The sequence below is a fragment of the Macaca thibetana genome, chromosome 1 (assembly GCF_024542745.1).
Source record: "Macaca thibetana thibetana isolate TM-01 chromosome 1, ASM2454274v1, whole genome shotgun sequence".
In the NCBI taxonomy this organism is placed as follows: Eukaryota; Metazoa; Chordata; class Mammalia; order Primates; family Cercopithecidae; genus Macaca; species Macaca thibetana.
This window is the reverse complement of record NC_065578.1, coordinates 126,499,953-126,517,687: the sequence shown is the minus strand read 5'-3', so window position 1 is coordinate 126,517,687 and position 17,735 is coordinate 126,499,953. Positions and strand designations below refer to the sequence as shown.

General features: G+C 43.0%; 2 protein-coding genes and 1 non-coding gene across 3 annotated transcripts in view; 2 read left to right on the top strand and 1 right to left on the bottom strand.

Moving 5' to 3' along the window:
• Positions 1-17,735, bottom strand: part of UBAP2L (ubiquitin associated protein 2 like) — a 340,775-nt gene that overhangs the window by 238,997 nt on the left and 84,043 nt on the right. The window lies entirely within an intron of this gene.
• The window catches only part of NUP210L (nucleoporin 210 like), a 160,761-nt gene that overhangs the window by 111,437 nt on the left and 31,589 nt on the right, over positions 1-17,735 (top strand). Inside the window, exons 28-30 of the mRNA XM_050752318.1 lie at positions 12,392-12,550; positions 14,835-14,926; positions 16,984-17,158. Of these exons, the coding sequence (XP_050608275.1) occupies positions 12,392-12,550; positions 14,835-14,926; positions 16,984-17,158 (426 nt within the window). The remainder of the gene's footprint in view (positions 1-12,391; positions 12,551-14,834; positions 14,927-16,983; positions 17,159-17,735) is intronic.
• LOC126944489 (U6 spliceosomal RNA) lies at positions 3,218-3,324 on the top strand. Its single transcript, XR_007722071.1, has one exon. It is a non-coding gene; the product is annotated as a U6 spliceosomal RNA (small nuclear RNA).

Here is a 17,735-nt window from a genome sequence, read left to right as displayed (position 1 = left end):
AATACAAAACTTAGCTGAGTGTGGTGGCACACACCTGTAATCACAGCTACTTGAGAGGCTGAAGCAGAAGAATGGCTTGAACTCAGGAGGTGGAAGTTGCAGTGAGCCAAGATCACGCCACTGCACTCCAGCCTGGGCGACAGAGGGAGATTCTATCTCAAAAAAAAAAAACACCAGGTGCAGTGGCTCACGCCTGTAATCACACAGTGGCTTACTTTGGGAGGCCGAGGCAGGCGGATCACCTGAGGTCGGGAGTTTGAGACCAGCCTGACCAACATGAAGCAACCCTATCTCTACTAAAAATACAAAATTAGCTGGGTGTGGTGGCGCATGCCTGTAATCCCAGCTACTCGGGAGGCTGAGGCAGGAGAATCGCTTGAACCCGGGAGGTGGAGGTTGCAGTGAACCGAGATCACGCAATTGACTCCAGCCTGGGCAACAAGAGTGAAACTCTGTCACCAAAAAAATAAAAAAAGGGCGGGGTGCAGTGGCTCACACTTGTAATCCCAGCACTTTGGGAGGCCGAGGCACGTGGATCACTTGAGCCCAGGAGTTCCAGACCAGCCTGAGCAACATGGCGAAACCCCATCTCTACCAAAAATACAAAAATTAGCTAGGCATAGTGGCATGCACCTGTAATCCCAGCTACTCAGGAGGCTGAGGCAGGAGAATTCCTTGAACCCGGGAGGCAGAGGTTGCAGTGAACTGAGATTGCGCCACTGGACTCCAGCCCAGGCAACAGAGCAAGACCCTGTCTCAAAAAACAAAAACAAACAAACAAAAAAGGCCTTCATGGGCTGGGTGCAGTGGCTCACAGCTGTAATTCCAGCACTTTGGGAGGCCAAGGCAGGTGGATCACTTGAGCCCAGGAGTTCAATACCAGACTGGCCATCATGGCAAAACTCCATATTTACTAAAAATACAAAAGGTAGCTGGGCATAGTGGCCTGCGCCTGTAATCCCAGCTACTCAGGAGGCTGAGGCAGGAGGATTCCTTGAACCCAGGAGGCAGAGGTTGCAGTGAGCCGAGATTGCGCCACTGGACTCCAGCCTGGGCAACAGAGTGAGACCCTGTCTCAAAAAAAAAAAAAAAAAAAAAAAAAAAAAGGCCTTCATGGGCTAGGTGCGGTGTGGCTCATAGCTGTAATCTCAGCACTTTGGGAGGCCGAGGTGGGTGGATCGCATGAGCTCAGGAGTTCGAGACCAGCCTGGGCAACATAGTGAAATCCTGTCTCTACAAAACACACACACAAGATTAGCCAAGCATAGTGGCATGCACCTGTAGTCCCAGCTACTAGGGAGGTTGAGGTGGGAGAGTCACCTGACCCCGGGAGGTGAAGGCTGCAGTGAGCTGTGATTGCACCACTGCACTCCAGCCTGGGTAACAGAGTGAGACCCTGTCTCAAAAAAAAAAAAAAAAAAAAAAAAAAAAAAACAGAGAGAGAGAAAGAGAGAGAGAGGGAAAGGCCTTCTTGCTCCAATAGGTAGATTTCCTACACTGTGGAAATGCCACCATTGAGAGGTTCACTTGGATTAAACAATTATAAAACACTCATTTTTTAGCATGAGACTCTTCCAGATAACTGATTAAAATCTGCACAAAGGAAATGGGATTTTTTGTGTGTGTAGGGGACAGGGGAAAGGTGATTTGGGAACATGGGACTTTGTCGTAATTCTAGAGCGCTAGAAGGAAAGTTTGAAAGGTTGTGAACAGCAAGAAGGCAGGGGATACAGGACCTGAAATGCCTACTTCAATGTTTGCCTTAATGGTGGTCCTGCCTTCCCTATTATCAGAATTCTATCAAGTTCTAATCCTCCCTATCCAGTCTAGAAGAGGGGCAAGTAGAAAGATGGTCAGTTTTTTTTCATCTTTTTTTTTTTTTTTTTTTTTTTTACTTTTCATTGAATATATTTCTGTGTGGGCTGGGCACAGTGGCTCACACCTGGAGGCCGAGGCAGGTGGATCACTTGAGGTCAGGAATTCGAGACCAGCCTGGCCAAGGTGGTGAAACCCCGTCTCTACTAAAAATAAAAAAATTAACCAGGCGCGGTGGCACATGCTTGTAATTCCAGCTACTCGGGTGGCTGAGGCATGAGAATCACTTGAACTTGGTAGACAGAGGTTGTAGTGGGCTGAGATTGTACCACTGCACTCCAGCCTGAGTGACAGAGACTCTGTCACACAAAATAAATAAATAAATAAATAAATAAATAAATAAATAAATAAAATGGGTTCAGACAGTAGAACCTGGGATGGGAGAGAAGTAAGGCAAAGGCCAGGCTCAGTGGCTCACGCCTGTTACCCCAGCACTTTGGGAGGCTGAGGTGAGAGGATCACTTGAGCCCACGAGTTTGAGACCAGCCTGGGTAACATAATGAGACCCCATCTGTTAAAAAAAAGTTGTAAAATTAGGTAGATGTGGTGGCACACACCTGTAGTCTCAGCTACTTGGGACGCTGAGGCAGGAGAATCATTTGAGCCAAGGAGGTTGAGTCTGCAGTAAGCTGCGTTTGCACCATGGCACTCCAGCCTAGAAGACAAAGTGAGACCCTGTCTCTCAAAAAAACGCACAAAAAAGAAACTACTTCCATCATTTTCATTCTTCTTACATAAAAAAATTTGACTTTGAGGTAACATAAGAAAGAATCTTAGGGAGGCTTGCCAGAATTAATTGAACACTACAAACAGAGGTTTACTTTAGGCGTAATTATGCTGCTGAGAATATGAAAAGAAATCACTAAGAAAACAATCTCTTGTACACTATTTCTCCTCCTCCTCCTCTTCCTACTCCTTCTCCTTCTTCTTCTTCTTCCTTCTTTCTCCTTTATTCTTTCTTTTGTCTTCTTTTCTTCTTTTTTTTTTTTTTTTTGACACAAGGTCTTCTTATACTGCCCAGGATGATCTCAAACTTCTAGGCTCAAGTGATCCTCCTGCCTCAGCATCACAAGCATCTGAGATTACAGGGGTGTACCACCACCCCCAGCTCCTCTAGTTCTTCTAGAAAGCTATTTTCAACATACATTTTCCTTGTTGTTACAACAAACAAGGAAAGATTAGCCAGGCATCGTGACATGTGCCTGTTGTTCCAGCTACTTGGGAAGCTGAGGCAGGAGAATCATTTGAGACTAGGAATTCCAGGCTGCAGTGACCTATGACTGTACCACTGCACTTGAGCCTGAGTGATAGAGCAAGATCCCATTTCTAAAAAAAAATAGTAGTGCTCACTTTGGCAGCATATCTACTAAAATTGGAATGATACAGAAAAGATTAGCATGTCCCTTGCACAAGGATGACCTGCAAATTCATGAAGTGTTCTATATTTTTAAAAAGGTAGACAGACAGAAATCAGAGTAGAAAGTTTATTCAAAGGGATAATAACAGAGAACTTCCCAAACCTAGAGAAAGATATCAATATTCCAATATAAGAAGGTTGTAGAACACCAAGCAGATTTAACCCAAGTAAGGCTACCTCAAGACATAATCAAACTCCCAAAGGTCAAGTATAAAGAAAGGATCCTAAAGCAGAAGGGAAAAGAAACAATATACAAAGAAGCTCCAATATGTCTGGCAGAGAACTTCTCAGTGGGAATCTGATAGGCCAGGAGAGAGTGGCATGACATATTTAAAGTGCTGAAGGAAAAAAACTTTTATCCTATAATAGTATATCCAGTGAAGTTATCCTTCAAAGGTGAAATAAAGAGTTTCCAGGCTAGGCACGGTGGCTCACGCCTGTAATCCCAGCACTTTGGGAGGCCGCGGTGGGTGGATCATCTGGGGTCAGGAGTTCGAGACCAGCCTGGCCAACATAGTGAAACCCCATTTCTACGAAAACTACAAAAATTAGCTGGGTGTGGTGGCAGGCGCCTGTAATCCCAGCTAATCAGGAGGCTGAGGCAGGAGAATCACTTGAACCCGGGAGGTGGAGGTTGCAGTGAGCCGAGATCACGCTGTTGCAGTGAGCCGAGATCACGCTATTGTACTCCAGCCTGGGCAACAGGGCGAGACTCCATCTAAAAAAAAAAAGTTTCCCAGAAAAACAAAAGCTGAGGGATTTCATCAACAGCAGACCTGTTCTACAAGAAATGCTAGTGGGAATACTACAATCTGAAAGTAAAGGACATTAATGGGCAATAAGAAATCATCTGAAGGTACAAAACTCACTGGTAATATTAAGTACACATAAAACCACAGAATATTGTAACACTGTAATTGTGGTGTATAAACTACTCATATCTTGAGTAGAAAGACTAAAAGATGAACCTACTAAAAATAACTACAACTTTTCAAGACAAAGAGAATATAATAAGATATAATAGAAGCGACAAAAAGTTACAAAACAGGAGAGATAAAGTGCAGAGTTTTTATCAGTTTTCTCTTTCCCATTTGTTAGTTTGTGTGTTTATGCAACCAGTGTTAAGTGTCATCAGTTTAAAGTAACAGGTTATAAGATGTTATTTGCAAGCATTATGGTAACCTCAAATCAAAAAAACCTACAACAGGCCAGGCACGGTGGCTCACACCTATAATCCCAGCACTTTGGGAGGTTGAGGCAGGTGGATTGCTTGAGCTCAGGAGTTCAAGACCAGCCTAGGCAACATGAAAGAACCCTGTCTCTGCTGGGCATGGTGGCTTAGGCCTGTAATCCCAGCACTTTGGGAGGCCAAGGCGGGCAGGTCACCTGAGGTCAGGAGTTCGAGACCAGCCTGGACAACATGGTGAAACCCCGTCTCTACTAAAAAAATACAAAATTTAGTTAGGCATGGTGGTGCCTTCCTGTAATCCCCGCTACTTAGGAAGCTGAGGCAGGAGAATCGCTTGAACCCAGGAGGCAGAGGGTGCAGTGAGCTGAAATTGTGCTATTGCACTCCAGTCTGGGCAACAAAAGCGAAACTCCATCTCAAAAAGAAAAAAAAGAAAAAACCCTGTCTCTTCAAAAATACAAAAATTGACTGGGCGTGGTGGTGTGCACTTCTAGTCCCAGCTACTCAGGAGGCTGAAGTGGGAGAATCTCTTGAGCCTGCGAGGCAGAAGTTGCAGTGAGACCAAATTGCACCACTGCAATCCAACCTAGGCAACATAGCAAGACCCTGTCTCGAAAGGTAAAATAAAATAAACCTGTAACAGATAAACAAAATAAAATGCAAGAATTAAAACATACCACTGGAGAAAATCACCTTCACAAAAAAGAAAACAAGAAGGAAGTAAAGAAGGAAGAGAAGACCACAAAACAACTAGAAAACAAATAACAAAATGGCAGGAGAAGTTCTTATTTATCAATAATAACATCGCATATAAACGGACTAAATACTCTAATTTAAAAGATATAGAGTGGCTGGGCGTGGTGGCTCATGCTTGTAATCCCAGCACTTTGGGAAGGCTGAGTTGGGTGGATCACTTGAGGCCAGGAGTTCGAGACCAGCCTGGCCAACATGCTGAAACCCTGTCTCCACTAAAAATACAAAAATTAGCTGGAAATCACTTGAACCCGGGAGGTGGAGGCTGCAGTGAGCTGAGATCACACCACTGCACTCCAGCCTGGACAAGGAGCGAGACTCCATCTCAAAAAATAAAATAAGATAAAATAAAATAAAAGACATAGAGTGGCTGAAAGGATTAAAATAAAAAGATTCAACAATCTGTTGCCTACAAGAAACACACTTCACCTATAAAGACACACGTAGACTGAAAATAAAGAGATGGAAAAAGGTATTTCATGTTAATGGACACCAAAAAAGAGCAGGAATGGTTATACTTACATTAGACAAAATAGATTTCAAGACAAAACTATAGAAAGAGATGAAGGTCATTATATAATGATAAAGGGGTCAATTCAGCAAGAGGACATAACAATTATAAATATATAGGAACCCAATACTGGAGTACCCAGATATATAAAGCAAATAATATTAGAGCTTAAGGGAGAGGCAGACCCCACAACATTAACTGGAGACTTCAATAACCCACTTTCAGCATTGGACAGGTCATCCAGACAGAAAATCAACAAAGAAACATCAGACTTACTCTGCACTATAGACCAAATGGATCTAATAGATATTTACAGAACTTTTCATTCAACAGCTGCAAAATACACATCCATCGCCTCAGCACATGGCTCATTCTCAAGAACAGACAATATGATAGGCCAGAAAACAAGTTTTTAAAAATTAAAAAAAAAAGGCCAGGCGCAGTAGCTCAAGCCTGTAATCCCAGCACTTTGGGAGGCCGAGACGGGCGGATCACGAGGTCAGGAGATCGAGACCATCCTGGCTAACATGGTGAAACCCCTCTCTACTAAAAATATAAAAAATTAGCCGGGCACAGTGGTGGGCACCTGTAGTCCCAGCTACTTGGGAGGCTGAGGCAGGAGAATGACGTGAACCCGGGAGGCAGAGCTTGCAGTGAGCTGATATATTGCCACTGCACTCCAGCCTGGGCAACAGAGCGAGACTCGTCTAAAAAAAATATACACACACACACACACACACACACACACACCCCATGTTCCAACTGTCCTATACATTAAATAAATACATTTTTAAATTAATTAAAAACACTGAAATTATATCAAGTATTTTTTCTGACCACAATGGAATAAAACTAGAAATTAGTAACAAGAGGAATTTTGGAAACTATACAAACACAGGGTAATTAAACAATATGTTCCTGAATGACCAGTGGGTCAATGAATACATTAAGAATTTAAATTTCTTGAAACAAGTGAAAATGGAAACACAACAAAACCCATGAGATACAGCGAAACCAGTACTAACAAAAAGTTTATAGGCCGGGCGCAGTGGCTCAGGCCTGTAATCCCAGCACCTTGAGAGGCCGAGGCCAGTGGATCATGAGGTCAGGAGTTCAAGACCAGCCGGCCAAGGTGGTGAAACCCCGTCTCTACTAAAAATACAAAAAATTAGCCAGGCGCGGTGGCAGGCACCTGTAAGCCCAGCTACTTGGGAGGCTGAGGTGGGAGAATTGCTTGAACTCGGAGGGCAGAGGTTGCAATGAGCCAAGATCACGCCACTGCACTCCAGCCTGGGTAACAGAGTGAGACTCCATTTCAAAAAAAAAAAAAAGAAAAAAGTTTAAAGCAATGAGTGCCTACATCAAAAAAAAGTAGAGGCTGGTCGCAGTGGCTCACACCTGTAATCCCAGCACTTTGGGAGGCCCAGGTGGGCAGATCACTTGAGGTCAGGGGTTCGAAACCAGTGTGGCCAACATGGTGAAACCCCATCTCCACTAAAAATGCAAAAAATTAGCTGGGCGTGGTGGCAGGTAATCCCAGCTACTCAGGAGGCTGAAGCAGGAGAATCGCTTGAACCCAGGAGGTGGAGGTTGCAGTGAGCCAAGATTGCACCATTGCACTCCAGCCTGGGCCTCAAGAGTGAAACTCCGTCTCAAAAACAAACAAACAAACAAAAAAAAGTAGAAAAAATTGAAATAAAAAAAGCCTAATGAAGCGTCTTGAAGAACTAGAAAAGCAAGAGCAAACCAAACCCAGAATTAGTAGAGGAAAAGAAATAATAAGGATCAGAACAGATAAATGAAATTGAAATGAAAAAGAATACAAAAGATCAACAAAACAAAAAGTCAGTTTTTTGAAAAGATAAAATTGACAAACCTCTAGACAGACTAAGAAAAAGAGGATCAAAATAAATAAAATCAGAGGTGGAAAAAGAGACATTGGCTGGGTGTGGTGGCTCACGCCTGTAATCCCGGCACTTTGGGAGGCTGAGGTGGGTAGATCGCAAGGTCAGAGTTCGAGACCAGCCTGACCAACATGGTGAAACCCCATCTCTACTAAAAATACAAAAATTAGCCAGGCATGGTGGTGCACACCTGTAATCCTAGCTACTCAGGAGGCTGAGGCAGGAGAATTGCTTAAACCTGGAAGGCGGAGGTTGCAGTGAACCAAGATCAGGCCACTGCACTCCAGCCTGGGCAACAGAACAAGATTCTGCCTCAAAAAAAAAAAAAAAAAAAAGAAAGAGACATGACAACCAATACCACAGAAATTCAAAGGATCATTAAGGCTACTATGAGCCAATAAAATTGGAAAACCTAGAAGAAATGGATAAATTCCTAGATACATACACTCTACCAAGATTTAACCATGAAGAAATCCAAAACCTTAACAGACCAATAACAAGTAATCAGATCAATGCCATGACGAAAAGTCTGCCAGCAAGGCAGGCTGGGCGCAGTGGCTCACTCCTGTAATCCCAGCACTTTGGGAGGCCAAGGTGGGTGGATCACTTGAGGTCAGGAGTTCCAGACCAGCCTGGCCAGCATGGTGAAACCTCATCTCTACTAAAAATACAAAAATTAGCTGAGCATGGTGGTGGGCGCCTCTAATTCCAGCTACTTAGGAGGCTGAAGCAGGAGAATCACTTGAACCAGGAGGCAGAGGTTGCAGTGAGCCGAGATCATGCCACTGCACTCCAGCCTGGGTGACAGAGTGAGACTCCGTCTCAAAAATAAAAAATAAAATAAAAATAAAAAAGTCTCCCACCAAAACAAAGCCCAGGACCTAATGGTCTCTCTGCTGTATTTTACCAAACATTTAAAGAAGAACTAATACCAATCCTACTGAAACTATTGTGAAAAATAGAGGAGGAGAGAATACAACTAAACTCATTATATGAGGCCAGTATTACCCTGATAACAAAAACAGGCAAAGACCTATCAAAAAAAGAAAACTAAAGGATAATATCTGTAATGAACATTGATGCAAAAACCCTCATCAAAATACTAGCAAACTGAATTTAACACCACATTAAAAAGATTATTCATGGCCAGGCATGAGAATCGCTTGAACCCAGGAGGCGGAGGTTGCAGTGAGCTGAGATCATGCCATTGAACTCCAGCATGGGGGAACAGAGCTAGATACCATCTCAAAAAAATAAAGAAAATAAATGAAGAAGACACACAAAAAAATGGAAAGATATCCCATGTTCATGAATTGGAAGAATCAATATTGTTAAAATAGCCATACTACCCAGTGTAATCTACAGATTCAATGCAGTCCCTATCAAAATATCAGTAACATTCTTCACAGAAATAGAAAAAATAATTCTAAAATTTATATGAAACCACAAAAGACCCAGAATAGTCAAAGCCATCCTCAACAAAAAGAATAAAACTGGAAGACTCACATTACCTGACTTCAAATTATATGACAGAGCTATAGTAATCAAAACAGCATGGCACTGGCATAAAAACAAACATATAGACCAATGGAACAGAATAGAGAACCCAGAAACAAATTCATACACCTGCAGGAAACTCACTTTTAACAAAGGTGCCAAGAATATACATTGGGGAAAAAACAGTCTCTTCAATCAGTGATGCTGGGAAAACTGGATATCCATAGGCAGAAGAATGAAACTACACCCCTATCTCTCGCCATATGCAAAAATCAAATCAAAATGTATTAAAGACTTAAATCTGAGACTCAATGTATGAAAATATTACAAGAAAACATTGGGGAAACTCTCCAGAACATTGGAGTGAGCAAAGATTTCTTGAGTAATACTCCACAAACACAGGCAACCAAAGCAAAAATTGACAAATGGGATCTAAGGCCCAGCCTTAAATATTTCTTAAAAGAAGACATACAGGCCAGATGCGGTGACTCACGCCTGTAATCTCAGCACTGTGGGAGGCCGAGGCAGGTGGATCACAGGTTAGGCAGGTTAGGAGTTTGAGACCAGCCTGGCCAACATGGCAAAATCCCATCTCTGTGAAAAATACAAAAATTAGCTGGGTTTGGTGGCATGCTTCTGTAGTCCCAGCTACTGGGGGAGGCTGAGGTAGGAGAATTGTCTGGACCCGGGAGGCAGAGGTTGCGGTGAGCCAAGATCACACCACGGCACTCCAGCCTGGGTGACAGAGCGAGACTGTGTCCCCCACCAAAAAAAAAAGACATACCAATGGCAAACAGGTATATGAAAAGGTGCTCAACATCATTGATCATCAGAGAAATGCAAATCAAAACTACAATAAGATATCATCTCACCTCAGTTAAAATGGCTTATATCTGAAAGACAGGCAACAATGAATCCTGGCAAGGATGTAGAGAAAAGGGAACCCTCATATACTGTTGATGGAAATGTAAATTAGTAGAGTCACTATGGAGCATAGTTCGGAGGTTTTCAAAAAACTAAATATAGAACTACCAAACTAACGTATGATCCCAACAATCCCACTCTTAGACATATACCCAAAAGACAGGAAATCATTATATCAAGGAGATATCTGCTCTCTCATATTTACTGCAGCACTATTCACAATGGCCAAGATTTGGAAGCAACCTAAGTGTCCATCAATAGATGATTGGATAAAGAAAATGAGGTGTATATACACAATGGAGTACAACTTAGCCATAAAAAAGGAATGAGATGGCTGGGCACCATAACTCACACCTGTAATCTCAGCACTTTGGAAGGCCAAGGTGGGAGGACCACTTGAGCCCAGGAGTTTGAGGCCAACCTAGGCAACATAGTGAGACTCGATCTCTACAAAAAAATAAATTTTAAAAAATTTAGCCGGGCACAGTGGTGCATGCCTGTAGTCCCAGCTACTCGAGAGGCTGAGGCAGAAGAAGCACTTGAGCCCTGGAGATTGAGGCGGCAATGAGCCATGATTGTGCCACTGTACTCAACCTGGGCAACAGAACAAGACCCTGTCTCAAAAAAAAAAAAAAAAAAAAAAAAAAAAAATGAGATCCTGTCATGTGCAACAACATGGATGATGGAATTGGAGACACTATGTTAAGTGAAATAAGCCAGGTATAGATAAACTTTACATGTTCTCACTTATTTCTGGGAGCTAAAGATGAAAACAATTGAACTCATGGAGACAGAGTAGAATGATGGTTACTGGAGGCTGGAAAGCATATTGGGTGGGTGGGAGGGAAGTGGGGATGCTTAATGAGTACAAAAATATAGTTAGATTAAATGAATAAGATCTAGTATTTGATAGCACAACAGGGTGAGTACAGTCAACAATAACTTATCGTATATTTTTAAATAACGAGGGCAGGTGCAGGGGCTCACGCCTGTAATTCCAGCACTTTGGGAGGCCGAGGCGGGTGGATCATCTGAGGTCAGGAGTTTGAGACCAGCCTAGCCAACATGGTGAAACCCTGTCTCTACTAAAAATACAAAAATTAGTCGGGCATGTTGCCAGGCATCTGTAATTCCAGCTATTTGGGAGACTGAGACAGGGAGAATTGCTTGAACCCGGGAGGCAGAGGTTGCAGTGAGCTGAAATCATGTCATTGCACTCCAAACTGGGCAACAGAGCAAGACTCCATCTCAAAATAAAATAAAATAACTAAAAGAGTATAATCGTGTCTGTAACACAGAAAGGATAAATGCAGCTGGACACAGTGGCTCACACCTGTAACTGCAACACTTTAGGAGGCTGAGGCAGGAGGATCACTTGAGCCCAAGAGTTTGAGACCAGCCTGGGCAACATATGGAGACCCTGTTTTTAGAAAAAAAAAATTTTTTTTTTAATTAGCTGGGCTAATTGACACATGGGGACACATGCCTGTGGTCCCTGCTACTTGAGAGACTGAGGTGGGAGGATTGCTTGAACCCAGGAGGTCGAGGCCACAAGAAGCCATGATTTCACCACTGCACTCCAGTCTTGGCAACAGAGCAAGACCCTGTCTCAAAAAAAAAACAAAAAAGGTTTCAACTTAAAGTATGCTTGAGGTGATGGATACCCCACTTACCCTGATGTGATTATTACAAGTTCTATGCCTGTATCAAAGTATCTCATGTACCCCATAAATATGTATGCTTACTATGTAGCCACAAAAATTAAAAATAAAAACAAAAAATTAATTGTAATCCCAGCACTTTGGGAGGCTGAGGTGGGCAGATCACTTGAGGCCAGGAGTTCGAGACCAGCCTAAGCAACATGGCGAAACCCCATGTCTACAAAAAATACAAAAATTAGCTGAGTGTGGTGGTATGCCCCTGTAGTCCCAGCTACTAGGGAGGCTGAGGTGGGAAGATCACCAGAGCCCGGGAGGTCGAGGCTGCAGTGAGCTGAGATTGTTCCACCGCACTCCCGCCTGAGCGACTTTTAAATTTTATTTTTAATTTTAATTTTTCCATAAGTTATTGGGGTACAGGTGGTATTTGGTTACATGAGTAAGCCCTTTAGTGGTGATTTGTGAGATTTTGGTGCACCCATCACCCGAACAGTATACACTGCACCCTATTTGTAGTCTTCTATCCCTCACCCCCTCCTACCCTTCCCTGACTTTTTATTTTTAATTAAAAAAATGTTTAATATTTAAAAAGTTAAAAAAAAAAAAAAGGAAGACACCATGTTTATTCATGAATATTTCTTAATCTATCCCTTCGCTGTCTAGGTTTTTCTACAGCTCCCAGTAGAGCATAACTTTGCCATGGTTGTCCACACAAAAGCAGCAGGCCGGACCAGTATCAAGGTCACTGTTCACTGCATGAACAGTTCCTCTGGGCAGTTTGAGGGGAATTTGTTGGAACTCTCTGATGAAGTACAGATCCTGGTAAGCTTCCAAATCTAAATCTTTTTTTCGTATATTAAGGATAAGAAAGTTATATTCTCTTACCATCAACGAAGAGCTTATTTTGGATAGAGACAGATAATTGTTAGAGCGATTCCGGGAACAGGTTTGTACCTCCTAGATCTTTATCATTCCTGCTGATTGCTTGTATATAGTTTTTGTTTTTGTTTTTGTTTTGTTTTGAGACAGAGTTTCGCTCTTGTTGCCCAGGCTGGAGTGCAATGGCACGATCTCGGCTCACTGCAAACTCCGCCTCCCAGGTTCAAGCGATTCTCCTGCCTCAGCCTCCTGAGTAGCATGTGCCACCAAGCCCAGCTAATTTTGTAATTTTAGTAGAAACGGGCTTTCTCCATGTTGGTCAACCTGGTCTCAAACTCCCGACCTCAAGTGATCTGCCTGCCTCAGCCTCCCAAAGTGTTGGGATTACAGGCGTGAGCCACCACGCCTGGCCTGTTTTTTGTTTTTTTTGTTTTTTGGTTTTTGGTTTTTTTTTTGAGATGGAGTCTCACTCTGTCGCCCAGGCTGGAGTGCAGTGGCACAATCTCGGCTCCCTGCAAGCTCCTCTTCCTGGGTTCACACCATTCTCCTGCCTCAGCGTCCCAAGTAGCTGGGACTGCAGGTGCCTGCCACCACGCCCAGCTAATTTTTGTATTTTTAGTAGAGATGGGGTTTCACCGTGTTAGCCAGGATGGTCTCAAGCTCCTGACCTCATGATCAGCCCGCCTCGGCCTCCCAAAGTGCTGGGATTACAGGCATGAGCCACCACGCCCGGCCTGTTTTTTGTTTTTGAGACAGGGTCTCACTCTGTCGCCCAGGCTGGAGTGCAGTGGCACAATCTCCACTCACTGCAGAGTTCAGGTAATTCTCCCTGCCTCAGCTTCCCAAGTAGCTGGGATTACAGGCGCCCGCCACCATGCCTGGCTAATTTTTGTATTTTTAATAGAGATGGGGTTTCGCCACGTTGTCCAGGCTGGTCTCAGACTCCTAACCTCAAGTGATCCACCTGCCTTGGCCTCCCAAAGTGCTGGAATTATAGGCGTGAGCCACCATGCCTGCCTGCTTTTATATACTATTGACATCAGAAACTATTAGTACTTGCAGGTGAGCAGTCTGGAAAAAAAAAGAAAAGAAACTGTAGCACACACACTCCCTTCAACTCCCCATACCAGGAACACAGGATATGAACACCACAGTAATTAGAGAAGGATTCATTTCTGATCCACTCCACCTGACATAGATATTATAAGTCTATTTAAAATTTTTATTTATTTATTTAGAGAGAGAGTTTTACTCTGTTGCCCAGGCTGGAGTGCATTGGCATGATCTCGACTCACTGCAACCTCTGCCTCCCAGGTACAAGTGATTCTCCTGCCTCAGCCTCCTGAGTACCTGAGATTACAGGCACATGCCACCACGCCTGGCTAATTTTTGTATTTTTAGTAGAGACAGGGTTTCATTATGTTGACCAGGCTGGTCTCGAACTCCTGACCTCAGATAATCTGCCCTCCTCGGCCTCCCAAAGTGCTGGGATTACAGTCATGAGCCACTGTGTCCAGCTGATATAAGTCCATTTAAATATATTCACAGTTAGGATAAAACATAATTCTAACTTTTCATAAGGTGTAAGATTATGAATAGTTTCTACAGATACTCTCAGGCTAAAAGCTAAATGTTTCTGTTGTTTTTAGAATTCAGAAAACAAGTTATCACTTATATGGGTCGAGTAAGTTTCACTGCCTCTGATTTTGAGACTTTTTTTTCTTTGACTTTTTAATTTTTTCCTTTATTTTGGCTTTGGTTCTCTGATTCAATGTGGAGTAGAGGAAAGAGTACTTTACTAGAAGGTGGAAGACCTGGATGGTGTTTCATGCTAATTGAATATTATAGGTTCTTTTTCTCAAACTTCATGTCATTTTACAAGAGCTAGAATTAGAAATTTCAAAGTAATTTTATACCTAATATCTAAGTAATATGGAAGATGTGGTAAGTGTAAACTTTGCTACATGCTCAGTCCCTCAGAGTCAGAAACGGCTAACATTAGGTTATATCTTCTAGAATACCTAGTTATGTTTTGAGTGCCTGGTTCATTTTGGAGAGGAGTATTATGGATGATTTTAGACTAATTAGAAGTTAGGCAGACTGTTGATTTGTAGTTGTCATTTATTTGCATGTTAATCTCTTGGGGATTATACTGAAGTCCATATGTAAGTAAAAGTCATAATTTGTCTTTGCCAAATATGAGGAATGCATTATTTTCTCATTATAGGTGTTTGAAAAACTCCAACTCTTCTATCCAGAGTGCCAACCAGAGCAGATTCTGATGCCTATAAATTCTCAGCTCAAACTCCATACCAACAGGTAAGGAAAAGAGAGAATAAGGAAGTGCCAGGATCCAAGCTTAAGTGTTTTCAGTAAAACATTGACATAGAAAGAACACCTTTGCCTTCTAGGAGATTTTTCTAACCCCCAAATAATTTTTCGTATGAGGTGAAATTTCCATAATGTAAAACCATTGTAAAGTGTAAAATTCAGTGGCATTTAGTACATTCACAATATTGTGTATTCAGCATCTCTATCTAGTTCCAAATATCTTTATCACCACCAAAGGAGATCCCATACCTATGAAGCAGTCACTCTTCTTTCTTTCCTGCTCGCAGCCCCTGGCAATCACTCATCTGCTTTCTGTGTACGGTATTAGCTATCCTGAATGTATTTCATATAAATGGAATCATACAATATGCAACATTTTGTGTTGGTTTCTTTTTTTTTTTTTTTTTTGAGACAGTCTTGCTCTGTTGCCCAGGTCAGAGCACAGTGGCGCAATCTCGGCTCACTGCAACCTCCACCTCCTGGGTTCAGGCAATTCTCCTGCCTCAGCCTCCCGAGTAGCTGGGATTACAGGTGCCTGCCACCACACCCGGCTAATTTTTGTATTTTTAGTAGAGATGGGGTTTCACCATGTTGGCCAGGCTGGTCTTGAACCCCTGACCTCAGGCGATCCGCCTGCCTTGGCCTCCCAAAGTGCTGGGATTACAGGCGTGAGCCACTGTGCCCAGCCTTGTATTGGCTTCTTTAAGTTAGCATAATGTTTTTGAGGTTCATCCATGTTGTAGCATGTATCAGTACTTCTTCCTTTTTATGACTGAATAGTATTCCATTATATGGAAATACTACATTTAGTTTATAATTTCATCTCCTAATAGAAATTTGGGGCTGGGTACAGTGGCTCACGCCTGTAATCCCAGGCTTTTGGGAGGCCAACGCTGGTGGATTACCTGAGGTTGGGAGTTCGAGACCAGCCTAGCCAACATGGAGAAACCCCAACTCTACTAAAAACACTAAATTAGCCAGGTGTGGTTGTGCATGCCTGTAATCCCAACTACTCAGGAGGCTGAGGCAGGAGAATCACTTGAACCCTGGAGGTGGAGGCAGCAGTGAGCCGAGATCACGTCATTGAACTCCGGCTTGGGCAACAAGAGCGAAACTCCATCTCAAAAAAAAAAAAAAAAGAAAAGAAATTTGTGTTGTTTTCACCGTTTGGCTATTGTGAATAGTGCTGCTATGAATATTCATTTGCAAGTATTTACTTGAATACCTGCTTTCAATTGTTTTGGCTGAATAATTTTCTTTTTGAGATGGAGTTTTACTCTTGTCGCCCAGGCTGGAGTACAAATGGTGCCATCTCGGCTCACTGCAACCTCTGCCTCCCGGGTTGAAGCCATTCTCCTGCCTCAGCCTCCCGAGAAGCTGGGATTACAGGCGCCAGCTATCACACCCGGCAAATTTTTTTTTTTTCGAGACGGAGTCTCGCTCTGTCGCCCAGGCTGGAGTGCAGTGGCGCGATCTCGGCTCACTGCAAGCTCCGCTTCTCGGGTTCACGCCATTCTCCTGCCTCAGCCTCCTGAGTAGCTGGGACTACAGGCACCCGCCACCGTGCCCAGCTAATTTTTTGTATTTTTAGTAGAGACGGGGTTTCACCGTGGTCTCCATCTCCTGACCTTGTGATCCGCCCGCCTCGGCCTCCCAAAGTGCTGGGATTACAGGCGTGAGCCACTGCGCCCGGCCTTTTTTTTTTTTTTCAGTAGAGACAGGGTTTTACCATGTTGGCCAAGCTGGTCTCAAACTCCTGACCTCAGGTGACCCTCCCGCCTTGGCCTCCCAAAGTTCTGGGATTACAGATGTGAGCCACCACACCCAGCCTAAATAATTTTTTAATGATAAAAGATTTGATTTTAAATAAATAAGCATAATCCAAAGGCAGACTTTTATCTGAGGAACAAATAATTACACACGTGGAGAATGGCAAGCAGTTTTCTCGAGTACATCCCCTAACAGTGATCCTGGAAATTTTTACCCTTTTCTCTCCGGTCAGACAGGACCCCCAAAAGATGCCACTTTCTTTACTTGTTCCCTAGGGAAGGAGCTGCCTTTGTGAGTTCTCGTGTTCTCAAGTGTTTCCCTAATTCATCCGTCATTGAGGAGGATGGTGAAGGGCTCCTGAAAGCTGGTTCCATTGCAGGTACTGCTGTATTGGAAGTCACTTCTATAGAACCTTTTGGAGTCAACCAAACAACCATAACTGGGGTCCAGGTGAGTTCAGGGACTTACTAAAAAAAACAAATAAATAAAAGGCATATCCTGGCCTTAAGAAGCAGAGTTCCTTTTTTGAAAAACTAGAAATTTTCTTATCATGCATTAAAGAAAAAAAGAAAAAGAAAAGAATTAGAAACTTCTCTATCATGAGAGAACATGAACCAGGGAAAAAAAAAAAAGAAGAAGAAATCTCTGGGAGTCAGAAATGAACCTATAAGAGGCCAGTCTTGACATAAGCCATAAAATTAAAATGAACTTTAGACCCCTTGTTATAAAACAGATCAGCCTAAATTTATATGATTGTCTTCCTAGCAGCTTTGGCAAAAGGGTTCGTGTCAGAGGAGTGTAGAACAATTGCTATCAAAATCGGCTGGGCTTGGTGACTCATGCCTGTAAGCCCAGCACTTTGGGAGGCTGAGGCAGGAGAATCACTTGAGGCCAGGAATTTGAGACCAGCCTGAGCAACATAGTGAGACCCCCATCTCTACAAAAAATGAAAAAAAAAAAAAAAATAGCCAGACTTGATGGCGCATGCCTGCTTGGGAGGCTGAGGTGGAGGATCGCATGAACCTAG